The 19,340-nt window shown below is 44.1% G+C and overlaps 1 protein-coding gene and 1 long non-coding RNA gene across 2 annotated transcripts; one reads left to right on the top strand and one right to left on the bottom strand.

The window, feature by feature from the left end:
* Positions 1–6,785: 6,785 nt before the first annotated feature.
* LOC104965119 (uncharacterized) lies at positions 6,786–7,595 on the bottom strand. Its single transcript, XR_800519.1, has 2 exons — positions 7,448–7,595; positions 6,786–6,860 (listed from the first exon to the last, which is right to left on the bottom strand). It is a non-coding gene; the product is annotated as an uncharacterized lncRNA (long non-coding RNA).
* Positions 7,596–12,496: 4,901 nt separating this feature from the next.
* On the top strand, positions 12,497–19,272 carry LOC104965118 (proline-rich transmembrane protein 4-like). The gene is made up of 3 exons (XM_010794074.1): positions 12,497–12,636; positions 12,890–13,796; positions 15,140–19,272. Exons 2-3 carry the CDS (start codon positions 13,010–13,012, stop codon positions 17,209–17,211), a joined length of 2,859 nt encoding a protein of 952 aa, XP_010792376.1. The 5' UTR covers positions 12,497–12,636; positions 12,890–13,009; the 3' UTR covers positions 17,212–19,272.
* The last annotated feature ends 68 nt before the right edge of the window (positions 19,273–19,340 follow it).

Here is a 19,340-nt window from a genome sequence, read left to right as displayed (position 1 = left end):
TGTACATTTTTATCGATTATTTTCAACACAATTTATTCTCGCAAACGTGAAATTCGTATCATTTTCAACTGATCAGTAATAGCTAAGTATATTAGCTTCTAATTAGCTAATAGTTAATCAGCAAACAATTTCGGGGATCTGAGGTCGTGGAGCAGAGGACAACCAGAGGTCGGCCTGCGGTCGAGGGGACTAAGGACAGCCGCTATGGTCGGCCGAGTTCATGGAGAGGTCGAAGGGAGAGTTACAGGGAGAGCTCAGGGGAGAGTTCAAGGAAGACGTCCAGGGTAGAGTCAAGAGAGCTCTAGGGAGAGTTCAGTGGAGAGTTGCAGTGGAGAGCTCAGAGGAGAGCTCAGGGAGAGCTCAGGGAGAGCTCAAGGAGAGTTCAGGTGGAGAGGCTCAGGGAGAGTTCGGGAGAGAGATCGGAGAGTAGCTCAGGAGGAGAGGTTCAAGGGAGAGCTTCAAGGTAGAGTTTCAGGGGAGAGGTCAGGGTATGAGCTCAGGGAAGAGACAGGGATGAGTTCAGGGGTGAAGTTTCACTGGTCAACCTCCAAGGCGACCCCCAGGACGGTTGGAGGTACAGGACAGGGAATCCTCCAGGGCGGCTGATGAGAAGACGCCCCCGGACGGTTTGGGGACCCGGACACGGCAACTTAAGGTCGACCCACAGGACGGTTTAGATACTAGGACAGGCAACCCAGGGGCTCGGCTGATGAGAGGACGGCCCCCAGGACGGCTGGGATTACAGGACAGGGGCAACCCCCCAGGGTCGGCTTATGAGAAGAACGGCCCCCCAAGGACGGTTGGACCATCAGGACACGAACCTCCAGGCGCTGACGAGAGCCGGGCTTCCTAGACACCCTTAGAGGTAAGGACAGGGCCATACGCTCCACGGTCTGCCATTATGATGGATGAGTGTCCCAGATCGGTTGGGGTACGAGGACAGGCAACCCGCGCGGTGCGGCCTTGTCCTTGATATCGAATAGAGCGGTTGTCCGCCCAGGACGGTTCGAGGTGGATACACTGGGATCTCAGGGCAACCCCGTCCAGGGGCGGCTGATTAGAAGACGGCCCCCAGGGACGGACGGTTGTCCGGTGGCAGGGACACGGGCAACCTTCAGGGGGGTGTCGCCCTCTCGACCAGGACGGTTGAGATACAGAGGTATGGGCCGATAGTCTGCTACGTCAGCGGACGTCCGGTGGGGCATGGAGTAGTGTCTCTCCAGGCGCCGCCCTGCCGCGCGCTCATGCCGACCTGTCCTTGGCTCGACTCGTCCTAGGACGGCGCGCGGTGCTAACCTTCCCCTATAGGCGCGGCCCCTGGGGTTGCCTGTCTGTATCCACCCGTCTGGGTGGCCGTCCTCCATCAGCCCCAGGGCGGCTGACGAGAGAGACGGCCCCCAGGACACTTGAGGGCTCCTGCGCAAGGAGGTATGGGCCTCGTAACTCTGCTCAACGCTGGAGCGGGTCTGATGGGGAGGCCTTCGTCGCGCGACTGGGAGAGCTTGCGCTCGCTAGGACGGTTTGGGTGTAAACGTACAGGTAGCGACGGAACCTCCAGGGCGGCTGAGCGAGGCGTCTTCTGCATACGAGCGCCGCCCACTGGACCTTGAGGTGATCTAGGCGCACCTGTGTGGTCATACCGTAATCCCCAGAGGCGGGTGCTGTGGACGTCCTCTCATCAGCCGCCCTGGGGTTGCCTGTCCTTATCTGAACCGTCCTGCGGGGTCCCGCCTTTAAGGTTGCCGTGTCCTGTGTCCCACCGTCCGGGGGTCTATCTCATCAAGCGCACTTTTTTGGGATTGCCCTGTCCTGTACCTCAACCCGTCGGGTACAGCGTAGGACGCACCCGGGCGGTTGGGATACAGACAGGGCACCCCAGGCGGCTGATGAGAAGACGGGCCCCAGGACGGTTGAGGACAGGACAGGGCAACCCCAGGCGGCTGATGAGAATACGGCCCCCAGGACGGTTGGGATAACAGGGACACGGCACCTCCAGGGCGGCTGATGAGAGGACGGCCCCAGGACGGTGGGAGTACAGGACACGGCAACCCCAGGGCGCTGATGAGAAGACGCCCCAGGACGGTTGGGATACAGACACGGCAACCTCCAAGGCGACCCCAAGGACGTCGAGGTACAGGTCAGGAAACCTCCAGGTCGGCTGATGAGAGGACGGCCCCCAGGGACGGTAGGATACAGGACAAGGACCCCTAGGGCGACTGTTGAGAGACGGCCCCAGGACGGTTAGGGGAACGGACAAAGGCAACCTCCGAGGCGGTATGGACAGAGCGCCCCCCAGGACGGTGGAGGACAAGGAGAAGGCACCCTAGACGGCTTCGGGACAGGGGGTGACGAGGCCCAAGGACAAGCGGCTTGGCCAGTGACGGGCGCGGAGGTCTTCGACAGACCAGAACCGGGACGCTCGGCGCCGGGGGACTCTCGGCGCCAGAGCGGGAGCTCGGGCCGGGGGACTCACGGCGCCCGAAGCAGAGCCCGGGCCGGGGACTGGGAAAGACGGCACGTAAGTGGGAGGTAATAGCCGGTGACTCAAACGGCAACACTCAGAAGCGGTTTAGTACCTGATTGACCGAAACTCTGGGGCCCGGCAGGCGGGCTCTGCGGGTGGCTACCGGACTGGAACGGGCTCGGAGACGGGGCTGTGGGTGTGTACCTGAGACGGAACCGGGGGCCCGGCAGGCGGGCTCTAGGGAAAGTGCCCAGGGAGGCGACACGAAAACCCGGACAGTCGGGGTTTTGGGAGGGTCTGGGGGAGGTGGGGTGGGACACCGGATCAATAAATTTATTTATTGTAATCACTAGCTCCATCGTGTACCGATCGAATGAAGGTTCAGTATAGATGTTTTTAGTACAGTAGCTGACGCGGCGCCGTGGGTCGGAACCGTGACATAGTGGTCTCGACAACTATGGAACGTGCTCTAAATACAATGGTTTACACTCCGAACCCGTCCCCTCGGAAAGGTATTTTAACACCCTTATATAACTGATCATAATCGTCACAAAGTGGTGCTTAGTACAATTGCAGACAACACTTGATCGAGAAATTAAAGGATACGGTGATCGTCGACAAGCTTTCCACTTCGATCCCCCTCGAACCGAGGGGGCTTCTCCCTTCCCTCGAGCGCGGACTTCCGGGCTGAACTTCTATTTATCCCCTCCGCGGTTTTGGTTAGCACGTATAACACAGTGTGTCTCAATCTTTACAACTCAAAGACATTTATTTTCAAAGACTTTATTTATATCAAAATAACCAGTAGATCGTCAAAGCACTTATAAACGAAATATAAACCACTTATGAAAGACCCACAACGGGTAGGGACATCGCACCGCCGCGACCCGTAAGAGATGCCGAGAATGCAACCGATACCAATGCCGTCCGCTACGGTCCGAGACCGAAACACTATTTTTTATAACCGTTTTGCTTTTGTCGGAACGGGAGCGTCGAAAACCTAAGTGTCGTTTCTTCGTTTCCTTTAGATTTTTACTCGTTGCCACTTGCCTGTTCGTGAAAATCAACCGGCCGACATTCGCCGCAATCCCAGCTCAAACTGTCGGGGGAGTGGCTCAACTCATTTCAAACGCTGGCTATAACCAGTCTAAGTCTAAGTGGTGGCCTACGTTATTGAGTACTTGTTTCGCAACAAGTCTTCGGTGTTCATGCAGAGCGATCATGCCCGAGGAACCATTCCACTGTTGCTTGATCGTTAGTCGTAAAACTAAGTTTTTTTTCCGGTTATCGGCGGCAGGGAGGGGTTTGACCTGTCCGTGAATGTTAAGCCCGAGATAGACGATACGCACTATAACTAACATTACGACGAAAAAAGCCACGATCGTGAAACCGTCGCCAGGCGACTCGTCGAGGGCAAAAGAAGGAGGGCCGCGGCCTTTCTGGTTGGGTTAAAATTACACAGCGTTAATAACCCTCCTGTCGTTCATAACCGAAAGAAAACTACGGTTGGTACACTAGACATAAGGCAACAGTTCGGGAATCGGCGTACCATTACGAATTCCTCCTCCGCGCACTTAAATACAAAGACGTTATCTCGTAAAAACAGTACTCGAATGACTGGCTAGTAGTACTACGGCACTTTAGACTTAGACGGTATAGGCAAAAGAGGTTGAACGGGGACAATAAAGATGAACACTTGATTCAAATATATATATATATTATTAAATTAACTTAACACATTTTGAACAAAATTAACATTGCTTTTTATCTAAATTAAATCAATAATATTTCCCATCAAAAGAAACAACAGTGTTTTAACAAATCATATTAAATAATGTGATGACAGAACTGTAAACAGAATAGCTGAAACTTTAACAAACTAAATAACTCAGTTACCTCTAATTATTAACCTATGTTTTTATAACTGAGTTAACTCCATGTGTTGCTGCTAGCATACATAACACCTGAGGTGGAAACGTTACTCGTGGATGGGGCTACAGAGCTACTAGAAAGACAGTCGAACCCGGTGCATTCCTCCGTCTGGATGTGGTGCCCTTTTGCTAAATGTTTAGACAAATTGCTCGTGTTACCGCCCTTACATGTTAAACACTTATTGCACTTTAGGCAACGAGCATTGTCCACATCGAGACGGGTAAAGTTGAGCCACACCTCGGAGCGCGTTCTCTCCGCCATCTCCGCAGTGTGTTGCTGCATGTAGCAGCTGCGTGTGTGTGTGTAAACTGCCCCGCCCCCTCGCACACAGACGGGGGAGAGAGATCTCGTCTGATCAAAAATACACGATAGACGCATTTGTTTGTCTTTTTGCATGTTAGAAACGAGTTGGCGACACTAAGACTGCGATATAAGGTTTTTGTAGCAATAATACATGACATATTTTTTTTTAAATGTCTCCAGTACCGATAAAAAGACCAATAACGTTGGAGCTTAACGGCGCGTAAAACACACGTGATGACGTCACCAACGAATCGACGACTGAATTAGTTGGCAACTAATTTGGTAATCGATTTTAATCGATTAAGTCGATTAGTTGTTGCACCCCTAGGTTACATGTTCACTTTATGCATCATGAAATTGACAAATAATCACAGAACCACTTCTGATTTCAATAGTTCATTCACACATGTCCGAAAGCTTTTTGACAAGTTTTCTGTATTAAGTTTAGCCTTTTTCTCTAATTAAGCTTTTTATGCAAGTTTTTTTGACAAATCTAAAACACTATCTGGGTGTTTCTGTGGGATGAAACCTAAAGAACAGGAACACGTGGAGCTCTTATGGTCACTGGCTGAACTGATGTGATTATAGTAACACATCGGCTCCAGCACTTTGCGCTGTTGGGCTGCAGCTGGACTGCATTAGTGGAGGCAGCCGAGTGGAACAGATTCATGTCATTCAACATAATATATATGAATGCTGCCCCAGCACATGTCAGGGACATGGGGACGTCTCTGTGCTGAGTGCATACATGCGGGCTCTGAAAGGCTACGTCTAAAGTCCCAATGTCACAGTGGGTCCAACATTAAAGGGATGTTCTGCAGTGGGGTTGTATAACACAGTACTCTACAGTCGGTAGAGGTCAGCCCAACCAAGTTGCCGCCAAACGTTTATCTATATTTGTACTTTTATTTAAAATAACACAGCTCGAACTCCCCTTTCTGAAAGGGACCAACAGGTGTTTTCAAAGATCTGGTGAAATTGCTCCATATTCAGACGGAGACATGCGGAGATTTCGACTGCCTTAATCAAAGCTAAAAGTAGTAGTACCGTTCAAATCTTAATGATTCCCTAGTTGTCAGGCTCTCTTCAAAGCAACCAGACTCCATTGAAAGAATTGTGATTGAATCATTGGATAGAGGTTGTTATGGTGTGACTTTTGCCAAACAGAACTAATCCATTAATACACCAAGGTCACACAAGAAGACAAACAAAGTGATCGAGTGTTGCTCCTGCAAGCCAAAAGAACCGTTTGGTCTCAGTGGAGTCTGGTTGCTTTGAAGAGAGATCAGATATATGAAATGGTAAAGACACATCAGTTAATATATCCTTTTAGGTGGCTTAAAAGATGGCCAGCTTCTGCCCCTGTGCACAGAAGAACACTGCTGAACGCAATGTGCTGCAACTCACTTTAGCTTCTCCAAATCTAAGACTAAGGATAGTGACCTCACACAACACCACTTCAAACTATGTGAACTACCCTTTCAAGTAATGCGGACACTCAAATAAGATGGAGGTTGAAAAGGTGTAGATGTGGAGTCCCTGTATATCTCCTTCTGCATGCTTCATCCTCAACGCCAGATCAAAGAAAAAGACTTTGAGAAAAGCATTCATGAAAAGACAAATGTAACTTTTTTCCTTTTCTTTTGCCCTTATTGGTCTCATTTTAGAGCCTGTGTGTAAAACCAGAAACCCATTTCAGCATTTGAAGATATAGCTAACTATACCAGTAACAGAGGCATTTATATAACAAAAAGTCCTTTGCCAATTACAGTGAATGTCATTTGATGCCATAAAGAATCATTTCAGTGACGTAACAATCTTTGTGTCACTGCAGGTAGGAGGTACGAGTGCCGCTCTTCAAATGCCCTGTCGTCCATTATAAAGCCAGATCAGTTTTTGCTATAAATGAGGCCCTCGGAGAGTGAAAGTGAAAGGACACATTGTGTGACCTCCCCAGCACAGAGGGATAACAGAGGAGAGAGGTCTGACTGACTGTACCTGGGTCAGCTATACACAGAAAAAGAAGACAGATGATAAAGAGATCAGAGGGGGAGGAAGGACCCACCTCTTTGTCCCCTTTCTTTTTCCTGGTCTGGACTGAGAGGGACTCCACCTCGCTCTCGAACTGGTCCACCTGCATGTTCAGCGTGTCTATCGTATTCTGGAGGAGAACAGGAGGAAGAGATAACCAATGGTTGGACAAGGCGCTTCATTGGTTTATCATTCAAATTGTTCAACCATTCGTTAGCAGCTTAAGATACACAAATCATAATTATATACATAAGTATCAATTTAACGAACGATTCTTTCCTTTCTGTCTATTTGTTTTATGGGTTTATCAATTCAATGTTTGGACTTTAAAAATGTAGAAAAACATATTTACGCTATAAATGAGTAACTCTCCCTTCACATTACGGTATGTCCTAATACCTCACCATGGTTTTAAAACGAGTTAACTCTATGTAGGAACCATTAACAGCTGCCATGTATTCATGCAAGAGGCTGCTGGTTAATACGGTTGTCAGTCTTTGTGAAAGTTAAGACAGTGTTTTGTCTATTTTCCACTTGTATTTTACTTTCAGTTCCAGGTTTTGTTAAAAGACCCAGCACTAGTTAGGAGTGAAGTCACCTCTCCTCTTTTAAAGAGACAGTGTCCTTTAGTTGCATTAAAGTGGGTACATTGAGGTCCAGTTCTACTATCTCATTGTACCTGTATAATGACAATAAAGGATTCTATTCTATCCTCACCGTTAGCCACGTGCCGACCTCCTCCTTCTCCTTCTGGGCGGGGTCCACCTTCTGGGCCAGACCCAGCCCTTCTTTAGAGTACGCCTTCGTCTTGGTTTCTCTCTCCACTATTTTGAACCGCTCCATTTGCTGCAGGCAGACACAAACGGAGACAAGAAGACACACAAATCATGATTGAAAACTGCTGTACTTGTGAATACAAGTGGATTACATCAAAACGAAAACAGTCATTCAAATCTAGGAGCAGAATCTTTTGATACAAGAATAAGGAATATGAAGAGAAATCTACTTTATATTGAGCTTTACAGCCAAAAATATAGGAAATATCTGATTTTTATAAAAGTATCTGTCGTTTTAATAATCTTAGCTAAGATAGAGCTTTTCATTTGGAGAAATCAGCAATAATGAATGGAAGTGGCACAATAGGAGCTAATCGAATAGCTAGTAAAGCCAGTGATTAAAATCCATAAAAACTGATGGACTGAGGACTTAAAAGTAGAGATGTCCCGATTCGATCACGTGATCGGGGATCGGAGCCGATCACGTGATTTTCAAAAGATCGGAATCGGGGGGAAAAAATCGGTGATCGGGATTTTTTTTTTTTTTAATACTTTTTAAAAATGTTGTATTCAATGTTACAAAACAAAAATGACCATGTTCAAGTCTTAAAGTCATCCTGAGGACTTAGTTTTGGTTTCAAATTGCACAACATCATGTATGTGTTGCTTCTTTGGGGCTTGTTTTCATAGACCTGGTTACTTATTTCTCTCAAATCTGGCAACAGAGTGGGCAGGGTGCAGTGTCTAATTGTAGCAGTAAACTAACGAGTACTTAAAGCTTTATTTTGTTTTGATCCAATGCTGCACAACTGAACTGATCCAATGCTGCTGTGAAAAAAAGAAGCTATATCCATGTTGGATAGAATATCTAATTTAAATTAAAAAAATAACCGTAAGGGACAACTTGAATGCTTTTTTTCTTTTTTTCTCTTAATGCATTGCATAAAGATCGGATCGGGAAGAATCGGTATCGGCAAATTATCAAAATCAAATGATCGGAATCGGATCGGGAGCAAAAAAAGGTGATCGGGACATCCCTAAGAACAATAAAGTTTAATCTAATCTTGAGCAGGAACAAATGTATTTACTTAGTAGCCTACATATCTGACATTAACGATTAAACACATTTGTGCATTCTTTATAAATGCAAACCGAGTACAAGCCGACTCTGGAGGGGCGGTATGCACCTTAAAGTTGTTTGTCAATCCGACNCCTAAGGGCAGAAGGACAGAAACACACACACACACACACATACACATACACTGTGAAGCAACAGATGGAATCAACAAACTGACTTACTACCTGGGATCCCGCCCGGGATCCCAGGTAGTAAGTCAGTTTGTTGATTCCATCTGTTGCTTCACAGTGTATGTGTATGTGTGTGTGTGTGTGTGTTTCTGTCCTTCTGCCCTTAGGCAGATCCCCCAATCAATGATTTGGAGTCATGACAGAGGACTCTTTGACAGGACACATACTCCTTCCCCCTAAACATCTTCAACACACACAAACATCCTATCATGTATCTTTAACAGAAGTTAATTGTTCTTATCGCTTAATGGCTTCCCTGAACTTCCCTTCACCCAAAGTCAGCTTACTAGGAATGAATACATTTTATTGATAAGCTCAAAAGGACGTTTATCTCGTTTACTGCTGGGTGACCCAAGTCTCAAGGCCTCTTTTGGGGTCTGTAGGAGATAAATCATTAATTCTACAAGGCTTCAACTGTCTTGTATCTGAGGCACATCTCCCTTTGGGCTAATCAATACGGGTTTTNTTTACTGCTGGGTGACCCAAGTCTCAAGGCCTCTTTTGGGGTCTGTAGGAGATAAATCATTAATTCTACAAGACTTTAACTGCCTTATATCTGAAAATGTATCTGGGAATTCCCCTATTGATAATTAACAGAGAGACCCTAGGGGCCTCTTCTTGGTATCTGCTAGGCAGAAGTCACTCAATGCAGAAATCACAAGTTTAACACACATTCTATATAAGGTGACATTAAAATGAATATACCAGATTGAACTTTCCTGCCATAACACGTTACTTTAATACTTCAAATAATTCAAATAATACTTCAGTATGCAGGTGTGGGACATTCCAAATGTTCACAAAACACAACAGCATTCCAGAAAACACTACAGCATTTCAGAAAACACTACAGCATTTCACAAAACACAACAGCATTTCACAAAACGCAACAGCATTTCACAAAACTGAGACTGCCAAGGCACACNCAGCATTCCAGAAAACACTACAGCATTTCAGAAAACACTACAGCATTTCACAAAACACAACAGCATTTCACAAAACGCAACAGCATTTCACAAAACGCAACAGCATTTCAGAAAATGCCACCGCCTTTCAGAAAACACAACAGCATTTCAGAAAACACTACTACAGCATTTCACAAAACACCACATCATTTCACAAAACAACTACAGCATTTCAGAAAACACCACAGCATTTCACAAAACACTACAGCATTTCAGAAAACACCACAGCAGTATATGGTGTTTTGCATTTGCTAACCACACTGTGTTTTTTTTTCATAACCAGTGCCAACGAGACTTGTTGACTGCCTTGTATAATATTGTAACTGTCCGAGATATTGGGGCTTCTACTGTGTAATACGAACTCAGGAACTCAGGCACGTCAGTAGCGTCACAGACAGCGCCTCCGTTTGTCGAGTCCACTTCACAACAACGTCTACACATACTGCGCATGCTCACCCACATGTACCCTCCACCTTTATATATACAGTCTATGCCTCAAACCCATTGCTTACAATCCTATAACTTGCAAGAGCATTTTAGGCCTACCACACACAAAAAGCATGAACAGCAAATATTTGTTATTCGATTTTATACATTTTTAACAAGTAAAGTTGATTACAGAATGCCTAGGTTCCATTTAGTGTCACCGTAAAGCTATTCCAGCACAGTACAATGACACCAGTTAACACTAGTCATTGATGTTATATACTAAACCTGTGTTTTCCCAACAATGACAGGTCAAATGTTTTGCTGTGAAAAGCTCTATTATAGGCTTGTCATCAAACCCTAAAGTAGTCCTAAAACATCCATATATTTTGACATATATTTATAGCTGTAGTATAGACTACCTGTATGTTTGTAACTGTTTGAATGTGCAATTCCTCGCAGAAATTCGTCACAGCACCGTTAATTGAAGTTATTGTAGTGTTGAGCGAGTTTCAGTTTCATATAAAATTGTTTGTTAGAAGGTCTTTATTAATTCGCTATGCAAAAAGGACAAGTTTGATGTCTGGCTTCCCAGTGTGGCATTTTATTCTCAAGGTATTCACTTGCGTGTCCTCCTTTGACTTTACATCCAAAGTCATTCAAGAATATGACTGTGTCTGTTAACCCCTTAACCCTTTACAGTAACAAACTTAAAAAGGGAAAAATGTTTGGGAATATCATTTGAAAAGGCTAGGTAAATGTGTTTGTTTCCTCCCTTTATCCTAACAATGGCCATGTGTTTGTTTTCGTCCTCATCTTTGCTTGTGCAGCTTTGTTTCTGTTTCTTGTCCTGACTGGCCACATTACCAGCTGGAGCCCAATCCCTGCTGACTTTGTGTTGTTGGAGTATGACCTGTCTAAACAGAAACCAGTTGCCCAAAGAATTAAGATAGCAAGTGTGTGGCTGCAATAATTGCCCCATGTCCCTCACTGAGCTCATATGTTTGGCTTGTCATTGTTCCTTTGCAGTCACTTTAGTTACGGCTGGGTTGGCACCTTCCTGTGTCCTCATCAGACAGCGGGTTAATCACACCCCTCGGGGAAGTTGCTATCTTCATCACTGAGTGTCTCTCAAATTATCTAAAATAGCCCTCACTGTCTTTCAATCTTTGTTCACATTCATCTGAATACCACTGTTATGAGTCAATAGATGTAATCCTGCAAAAGGAAGCTTGTGCAAGATGAAAATGTAGGAGACAGTAGGCAAACTGCTCTCTTCATTATTGGGCGTAGTATTTGCAGTCACAGCCAGAAATCTTGGCAGGCAGAATTGTAATGTTTGTTTTTGCATATTGTGTTAAATATATGTTTGGCGAACTGATTTGGTATGCAGTTTGATCCAAATGTATCTAAATCATTTGGATGGAAGAAGAATCAATGTTCATTCACTCAAATACTAATCCTGGTTTAGAAATTCATGTCTCCTGATAGTACAGCAAAGGCCTATGGAGAACCTTTCAGATCCTTTCATCAGCCACACAGACACATAGTGTTAATATGCTTTAAACTCCGACTTTAAATGCATCCTAAGGTATGTGGATCAGTGTCTATTTTAGGACTGTCCTCGAGAATTGAATTAGGCCACGAGGCTACTGGACTTCCCCCTATTGGGCAAAAAAGCACACGAACAAGAAAATAAAAGAAGAGAGTAACATGGCACAACCAGAAAATTGTCATTCATGTCAAGTAATGGCATTGCATCAAGGTGACAGGTGGTAATTGAGATGTTCAGATAAATGCACACAAGTAACCACTAGCATTCATTACGCATGCTATTGAAAGATAATTTTCTCGTTTCTCATATACTGATTGTGACACCAACTGAGTGAAGCCTACTTTAATAGGAAGGGCACAGCATCAGTTGTAGATTAAACTCAATAGGATGTATTGATCCGTAGCACTGGTTCGCTCCGTGCAGGGTACTGCCTGCCGGATGGTTGACGATCGTGTTATGGTCCCTGTGACATATTTATTTCCTTTCCCCCCCCCCTTCCTCTTCACTTATTTGTTCATACTGAGTATCACATGCAGCCTATAAAGTACCAGAGGGATGTGTGTGAGCGGTGTGATGAACAGAGACAGCAGTAAGAGATGATACTGAGTGTGGTGTGTATGATGCCTCAGATTTAGGAGAACGGGATTGTGCAAACAGACTGTCAGATCAGTGCAGCGGCAGAGAGTGGGACAGCGGGGGTTGTATCGGGGAGGTGGGGTCTGTCCGTCCCATGTGTTGTCGGATGGAGAGAAGAGGGGCAAAGCACAGTGAGTATGAAAGGACACAGAGCGCTACGCAGAGAGAGACTGCAGGCATGCAGCAACATGGAGGAGCATATATGTTTAAAGAGGATGCAGCAGAGAGTGGATTGATGAGGTAAGAAAGCTGAACTGAGACCGGCTACAAGAAAGCAGTTGTATATTGATTTGTATTTGCTGTTATTAAGAATGAATCTTTCTATTGTAACGTGTGTACAGTGTTTAAGTAAGACATTATAGATGAAGGGGGTATAGGTGTTTAGTAACATGAAGAAATTCAAGCTATTTATTGACATATCATATACACAATGTTTGATATGTGGTTGTACTTATAGTGTCCTGAATGAGAGTAACCTTTCTTTCTCCCACAGGTGTATTAGACATCAGGTCTTCAGATACCCGGGGTTAAAGATCTGTCAAACATGTGATAGGCCAACATCCCTTGAAACCTTCATCATGTGACTTTGCGGTGGAGTTTGTAGACCCTCACCATGTTCTCTCTGTGGAATCTGTATCTTCTTCTCCCCCTCTACTTGCCTCTCTCTTTCCATGTCATAGCATTTACTGGAGAAAATGTCAAGGAAACACAACAGCCAGATACAGCAGTGCAGCATCTATCAAAGCTCCCACAGAAACATAATGGATTCGCTTTAGCAGCAAGGAATCCTATGTTTAGGACTGAGAATGTCAAATTTCTGGGTCTACCTGCGAGTTTGCCTTTATTGTCATCTGAGGAATTAGATAGACAAGGAGTGATTGGAGAATATGAGGATTTACAGGACAGCCTAGAGAAAACAAATGTGTTTCCTAAGGAGAAGGGACTTGCCATATTGAGTCCTACTGATACAGAAGATACGACCTCCAAGGAGAGAACACAACCAGTAGGACCATCACCAGAAGGCGTACCACCTCAGACATCAAAGTATCAGCCAGCTGAAACGAGTACTGGATCTACTTTGCATTTTACACGGACTGGAGAGAATCGGCCGACTTTCCCAGCTTCGAAGAATGAGAAGATTGTCCCCCAGTTACCATTTCTTCTGTCTGGCTCAATTCCATCAGGCCACGACTCCACAACAACGGTCTCTGGTGGACCTTGGCCTGGCCTTGAGCGCCCAACTCCAACAGCAGCCACATGGCGATGGACCACGGGCCCTGGTATCAGGCAGAGAGAGACACAAGAGGGGACTGTCCCAGTGACAGAGAGCAAAGATGGAATGACTGATATTACAGGACTTAATTTAAACAAAGGAGCGGTCCAAATAGAAGAAGATAAAGGTAAGAGTCATGCCTTGAAATGTAATGCATTTGGAGCATGCACGATTTACTGAACATGATTAAACAAACCCTTATAGCCTATATCATGAATGGTAAGATTTATAGTCTCATTAAATACCTAAAATAAAATCCACAAGACTCCAGGTCTGTGTGACTGCAGTGTTTCCAATATGTATTCTGCTTGCAGACACAATTATTTTACATTCACAGAATGGATTGCATCACTTCACTCCTCCGAGCGTTCACTCTCCTGAAACATCCCTCCCCGACTGTCACTAAACCCTCTCTCCCCTCTCTCCCGCTCTCAATCCTTTTATCACAGGTTCTCCCACTTATTCTTGTTGATATAAAAACATTTGCTTTATTTTGCAGACAGTTTTTATTACCCACACTCAAAGGTTACAAGATAATGTGGTGCACATCTGCAGTATTTACTGTACACACACAAATGATGGCACTCACTTGTCAAAGTAAATGATGTGTTGTCCACAAGCATAAGGGGAGGAGGGCTTTAACAGAACTGTGCGAGAAGTGAGCCTTCTTCAAGTTGCCTACACTTTTGATACCAAACACAATTGTCAGCCAAATCTACGGTTTGATGAGTAAATGTATCAAATATTACTGACAAAATCCTGTGCTTAGAATGTATCTCTGCTTGTGTTGACACAATCACTTCACCTATGATGGAGGACCAGAAATATTAACATTCCAGTTATAACCAGGTTCTGGTGGCTCCATAGTGCTTACTTTGAATGATTTCCTCCAAGAGATAAAGTGCCTACATTATTTATTAGTTACACAATCACAGGTGCATTATGTACATTTAATATGACTGCTTGTTCTTGAATAAAGTATGTAACAAATATGATAGCCCCTCTTTACCGTGCTTAATAATAGCCACACAGAATGAGAGCAGCAATGAGGTCAATACTGGCTAATCAACACACACACACACACACACACACACGCACGCACGCACGCACGCACACACACACACACACACACACACACTCTCTCTGTGACCCAGTTAGAGATTCTCGGTTACAAGCATGCTCTGTTATATAATGGATTAACTTCCAACATGGCAAATTCTCCCCTTTTTTGGAAAATAAAGACTGTGGGTATAATTTACTTTGACCTCTATCAATCGGTTAGTTCATTTGTAAATGAATGTCCCTATTATTAAAATGTCATAATCAGCCTGCTGAAGTTCCCCAGGAGATTTCTGCCATTTGCCAACTGAGAACATCAGTTATGTGTTCATTTAAAATGTCTACCTTGTGGTTCTCTGTTGATACAACAAATAGGTCGGTAATGTTTCCTTTATTTATACTTCTTTACAGATGACCTCAAAGAAGATAACCCACCTCTCTCAAACACCAATGGCACAATCTGCAAACCTTCAAACCAGTCGTGGACTCCCACCTACCCGGAGGATTTTACCCCTGACGAGTCTGTGCGCCCCTCTCTGCCTCTCAGCCCTGTGCTGTTTGTCCCTCTGTATTCGGACTGGAACTCTGCCCTCGCCACATGGGGATTTGCATGGGAAGCACATGTGTATGGACTGGGGTCTGTCTTTACCGTATTCGGCCTAATCTCTGTAGTTTGCCTTTTAGGCCTGCCCCTGCGATGTCCTCCGGGAAGCCCCTACTTCACTCTTCTGCACTTGTTCCTCCTAGCATTTGCCGGGATCCAAGCTTTCTGTTTGCTCTATGATGCTTACAATCACCAAGATCGTCTTCTCCCTCTGAGCTCTCTGCTTCTCTCGAATCTGCCCTTCCCCTGTTTGATTTCCGCCTTCTCCCTTGCTTTCCTACTTCTTTCCTTGCGCTCCCGTTCACATCTTTCACTCCCACTTGCTAACTCCACCTCGTTCATAGCCTTGCCTAAACCTTGCCTGTTACTGTGTATGTCCCTGTTGTATTCTGGGGTCTCTCTAGGGTGTGTTGGCTTGCTTCAGTTCTTCCACAGCCTCCCCTTTGCGATCCTGCTATTCCCTCAGGGTTTGTTTGTATGTCTTACTATCTTTCTCTCTGGCTCCTACCTAATCTTCTACTGCTTGATGCAATTCGACACCAAACACATCTACAGGCTGAATGACAACGAAGAGAGTGGAGGATCTCCTGAAGGGATGCGACCTGCGAGTTGCCCCTTTGCCAAAGTGGAGGACTGGGGCAGGGCAGCAGGGGCTGGAGTAGGAGCTTCGTTGTGTTTGTTAGGATGTGGAGGCCTCCAGTTTTATGGGATCCTGCATGCTCTTGGTTTAGGAGGGGTTGATGGCTATGGGTTCCAGCCCTGGCCTTGGTGGGGTTACCAGGTAGGCTGCAGACTCTGTGAGGTTGGGGTGTGTCTGGGCTTGTCAATTATTGGTTCACACCCTATATTCTGTCACAGTAACTCCTCTATCAAGACTATAACTCGTCCCCGGCCAGGGTCTTGGTCCCGCCTCTCCTGCAGCTCCCCTTCACGAGGGCTCACCCTGCTCTCTCAGGGACGTGCAGATTCGCCTATCCTCTCCTCTCACGATACTTGGTCCCAAGGTAAGCAAGAAAAGCTGTTGGTCTGTGATGTTTCCACAAAAGGACAGTCAGAGGCACTTCCTCTTTTCTCAATGCTGGATTCTACTGGAAATGGGCTAGTCTCCAAGTCCAGACAAACCCAGATCACCATACTGCCGCTCCCTACACCCCCAACCCCACCGCACAAGCATCAAAATGCAGTTGAGTCCCAGCTATCGTCACTGGATAGCCTGGAACTGGAGGCAGATACTACACTGGATCTGCGGCCCCCTTCTCCCATAGACCTGTCCCGCAGCATTGACCAGGCTCTGTTCAGTGAATCCATATTCTCTCACAGTATCTTTGGTTTGCCAGGACTCTATCACGCTTCTTCCAGCCTCTCTTTGAGCTCTCCTAGCCAAGATGCGTCTAACCTAGGGCCTAGCTCTGTGGAAAATGCCCTCTACCGAACCTCTTCCTGTGGTGATGCGGATCAAGAGAATGCCCTATCCAGATCAGGGGCTTCCCAGGCACAAAGCTCTTTGACATCTCACTGCAAGCAAACAATATCACCAGAGCAATGGGACTGGAAAGAAAGCGTCTCTGGTTCAACCCAGGGTCTGTGCAGCAATCCCAAAGAGAACGAAAAACTACGCTTGCACTCCTGGACAAACAGGGGTCAGAACTTTGCTCAGAGCAGCCTCCCACAATCAATTCCCCACCTGTCTTACCACAGGCGCTACCGAACCCTGAGCTTAGCCTCCCAGGACAGTCGTGGATCCGGACAACTGGCAGAGACTAAACACCTGAGTGAAAGCAAACAGCTTGAATGGGATATGGCTGTTCAGGCAGAGTTTGTCAACGTGTGCAGACAAATTGACACTCTGAGTGTTTGCAGTGACACCATTGAATTATAAATGTCCAGTTCGGATTTAAATGCACTTGACATTGTACAGAAAAAGCAGACCCTGATATTGTTAGATTAAGTAATTAAATTGTAAATCATTTAAGTTATACGGATGGAAATATCTACCTTAACTAACAAAAGGGGAATATTGATATTGACATTATTATGTAGATCTAATTTATTTTGTATAAATACTGTACTGTTGATATGATATTCAAAATGTGATTGTAAAGGTTGTCTTTATCAACTTGTGGTATTTTAACTGAAATTGTCATTCCATTCACACATTCACGAATGTCAATCTATTGCTCAAGACCGCAAATGCTTTGCTTTCATCTAAAGCAGGAGTTTTAATATTTATATAACTGACATGTTGAGGTTTTTTTTTTTTAAAGGGATAAACAGGTAAAGGAAAGCCTCCTTTAATAGAGAGAACAGACAATATTGAATCAAACAAAGGCTCGTTCTACACCAATAATCTACTGTTCTGTTTTCAATAGTGAATAGTGAGACATTTTACAAATATTGAGATAAGCTTCTTTGGTTTCTAACCCTAAAGGTAGACAAATACAAATATAATTGAGTGCCAGATGTGTTTGATGTTGAAAGCGTAATATTTTGCCAACACATGATCGGTATCTAGCTGCTTATTGAGTTGTATACAGAGTGGGCAAACATTAACTACTATGAACAAACATTTTGGCATGTAGTTCATTCATAAAATTGGTTATTATGTGTTTCAGCGTGATGTAATACATTTGGAAATTCAAGGCAAAGTCATATACAGGATGAGTTTTCTTCCATGTTTTTCCTGCTTGGCCAACAATGTCAGAATTATATTTTTTAAAAGATAAATGTAAAGAATGTTACGCAATAATCTGAGGTTTTTTTAATCTACCGGAGGGAGGCAAACTCTGGGCCCACAGTTAATGTGAGAGGCTTGAATTTAAAATTGAAGTAGTAACATTTTGAAAATAGTTTTATCTAGTGGTAACAACACATTTAACTTATTAGACAAATAAGTCAAATGTGGGATTTTCTGGATCTATAAGAGAGAAAATAAAACAATATGAATATGACCTTGTCAGAATTGTCTTTATTCATGCAACACTATTTACAGAGATTTTAATTTGAAAGCCTTATGAGGGATAGAAGAAAATATACATTACAAGATACAAGTCATATATATATATTTAAATTATTAGGAACTGTGGTCAGCCAGTTCAATAGCTTAGCTCTTTGGCTGCATGTCATTACTAATAAAGTCCCACTGTTAATCGTGGACCAACATGTGTAATACCAAAGATGGTAAGTACCGCCCAGACAAATAAATCACATTTAAAAACTGATAAATTAACTTGGATTAACATTTGCTCACAATTTTATCAAGAAATAAATCCAACTTGACTTCATAGCTCTATTTCATTGACTCAGCATTTAATTGTTTAAAGACTGAGCCTGGAAAAAGGACAAATAACTACCTATGTTATGTATTATATACAAATATAAACCTATGTAATTTACCATGTCCTTTTTAGCAAAATTAAACTATGGAATATCAAAACATGTAGAACCAATGTGACACAGACTAATCTGTATTGGAAATTCAAAATGACAGTGATATTTGTCAATTATAATCACACTAAAATGTGTAGTCTTCAGTCTTGTCAAGCAAATATTATGTTGATTAGTATTTTCTGTGCCAAATAAAGTGAACAGCGGAATGTCTAGAGTGCGATATCACATTATCACTTTAAAGCGCTCCTTGTTACAAATATGTACAGTATGTATGAATTAAAGCTGATGCTATGCTTTGGTCCCTTCTGAAACAGCAGCAGTACATTTAGGTAGCTCATCGGCTAGAGGTGAAATTACATGCAAGGTATTTTCTTAAACAAGATATAACTGGTGTTGTGAGAAGCTAAAGAGAACAAAATGTTACTTGACCTACTATGAGTTTCTTTCAGGCTTGGTTAGCTTTATACACAAGGTGTCAGCAGAGAGCTGATAGTGAAACCATCAAATATATTGGTTCTTTACTCTGTTAATAAAATAAAATGTTGAAACTTTATGCCAAATACCTTTTATCCTTCTTTTGTTAATAAAATATCTAACTGCTAGATTCTCTGCAAAAATATC

The sequence above is a fragment of the Notothenia coriiceps genome, unplaced genomic scaffold (assembly GCF_000735185.1).
Source record: "Notothenia coriiceps isolate Sejong01 unplaced genomic scaffold, NC01 NC01_scaffold00037244, whole genome shotgun sequence".
Lineage (NCBI taxonomy): Eukaryota > Metazoa > Chordata > Actinopteri > Perciformes > Nototheniidae > Notothenia > Notothenia coriiceps.
This window is presented reverse-complemented; position numbering and strand designations above follow the sequence as displayed.

What these genes read in the sequence shown, in the direction of transcription:
- LOC104965118 (XM_010794074.1), top strand. Translation starts at nt 13,010, where the DNA reads ATGTTCTCTCTGTGGAATCTGTATCTTCTTCTCCCCCTCTACTTGCCT. An exon ending in CCAAATAGAAGAAGATAAAG is followed by an intron (nt 13,797 to 15,139) that starts GTAAGAGTCATG and finishes ACTTCTTTACAG; the next exon opens with ATGACCTCAAAGAAGATAAC.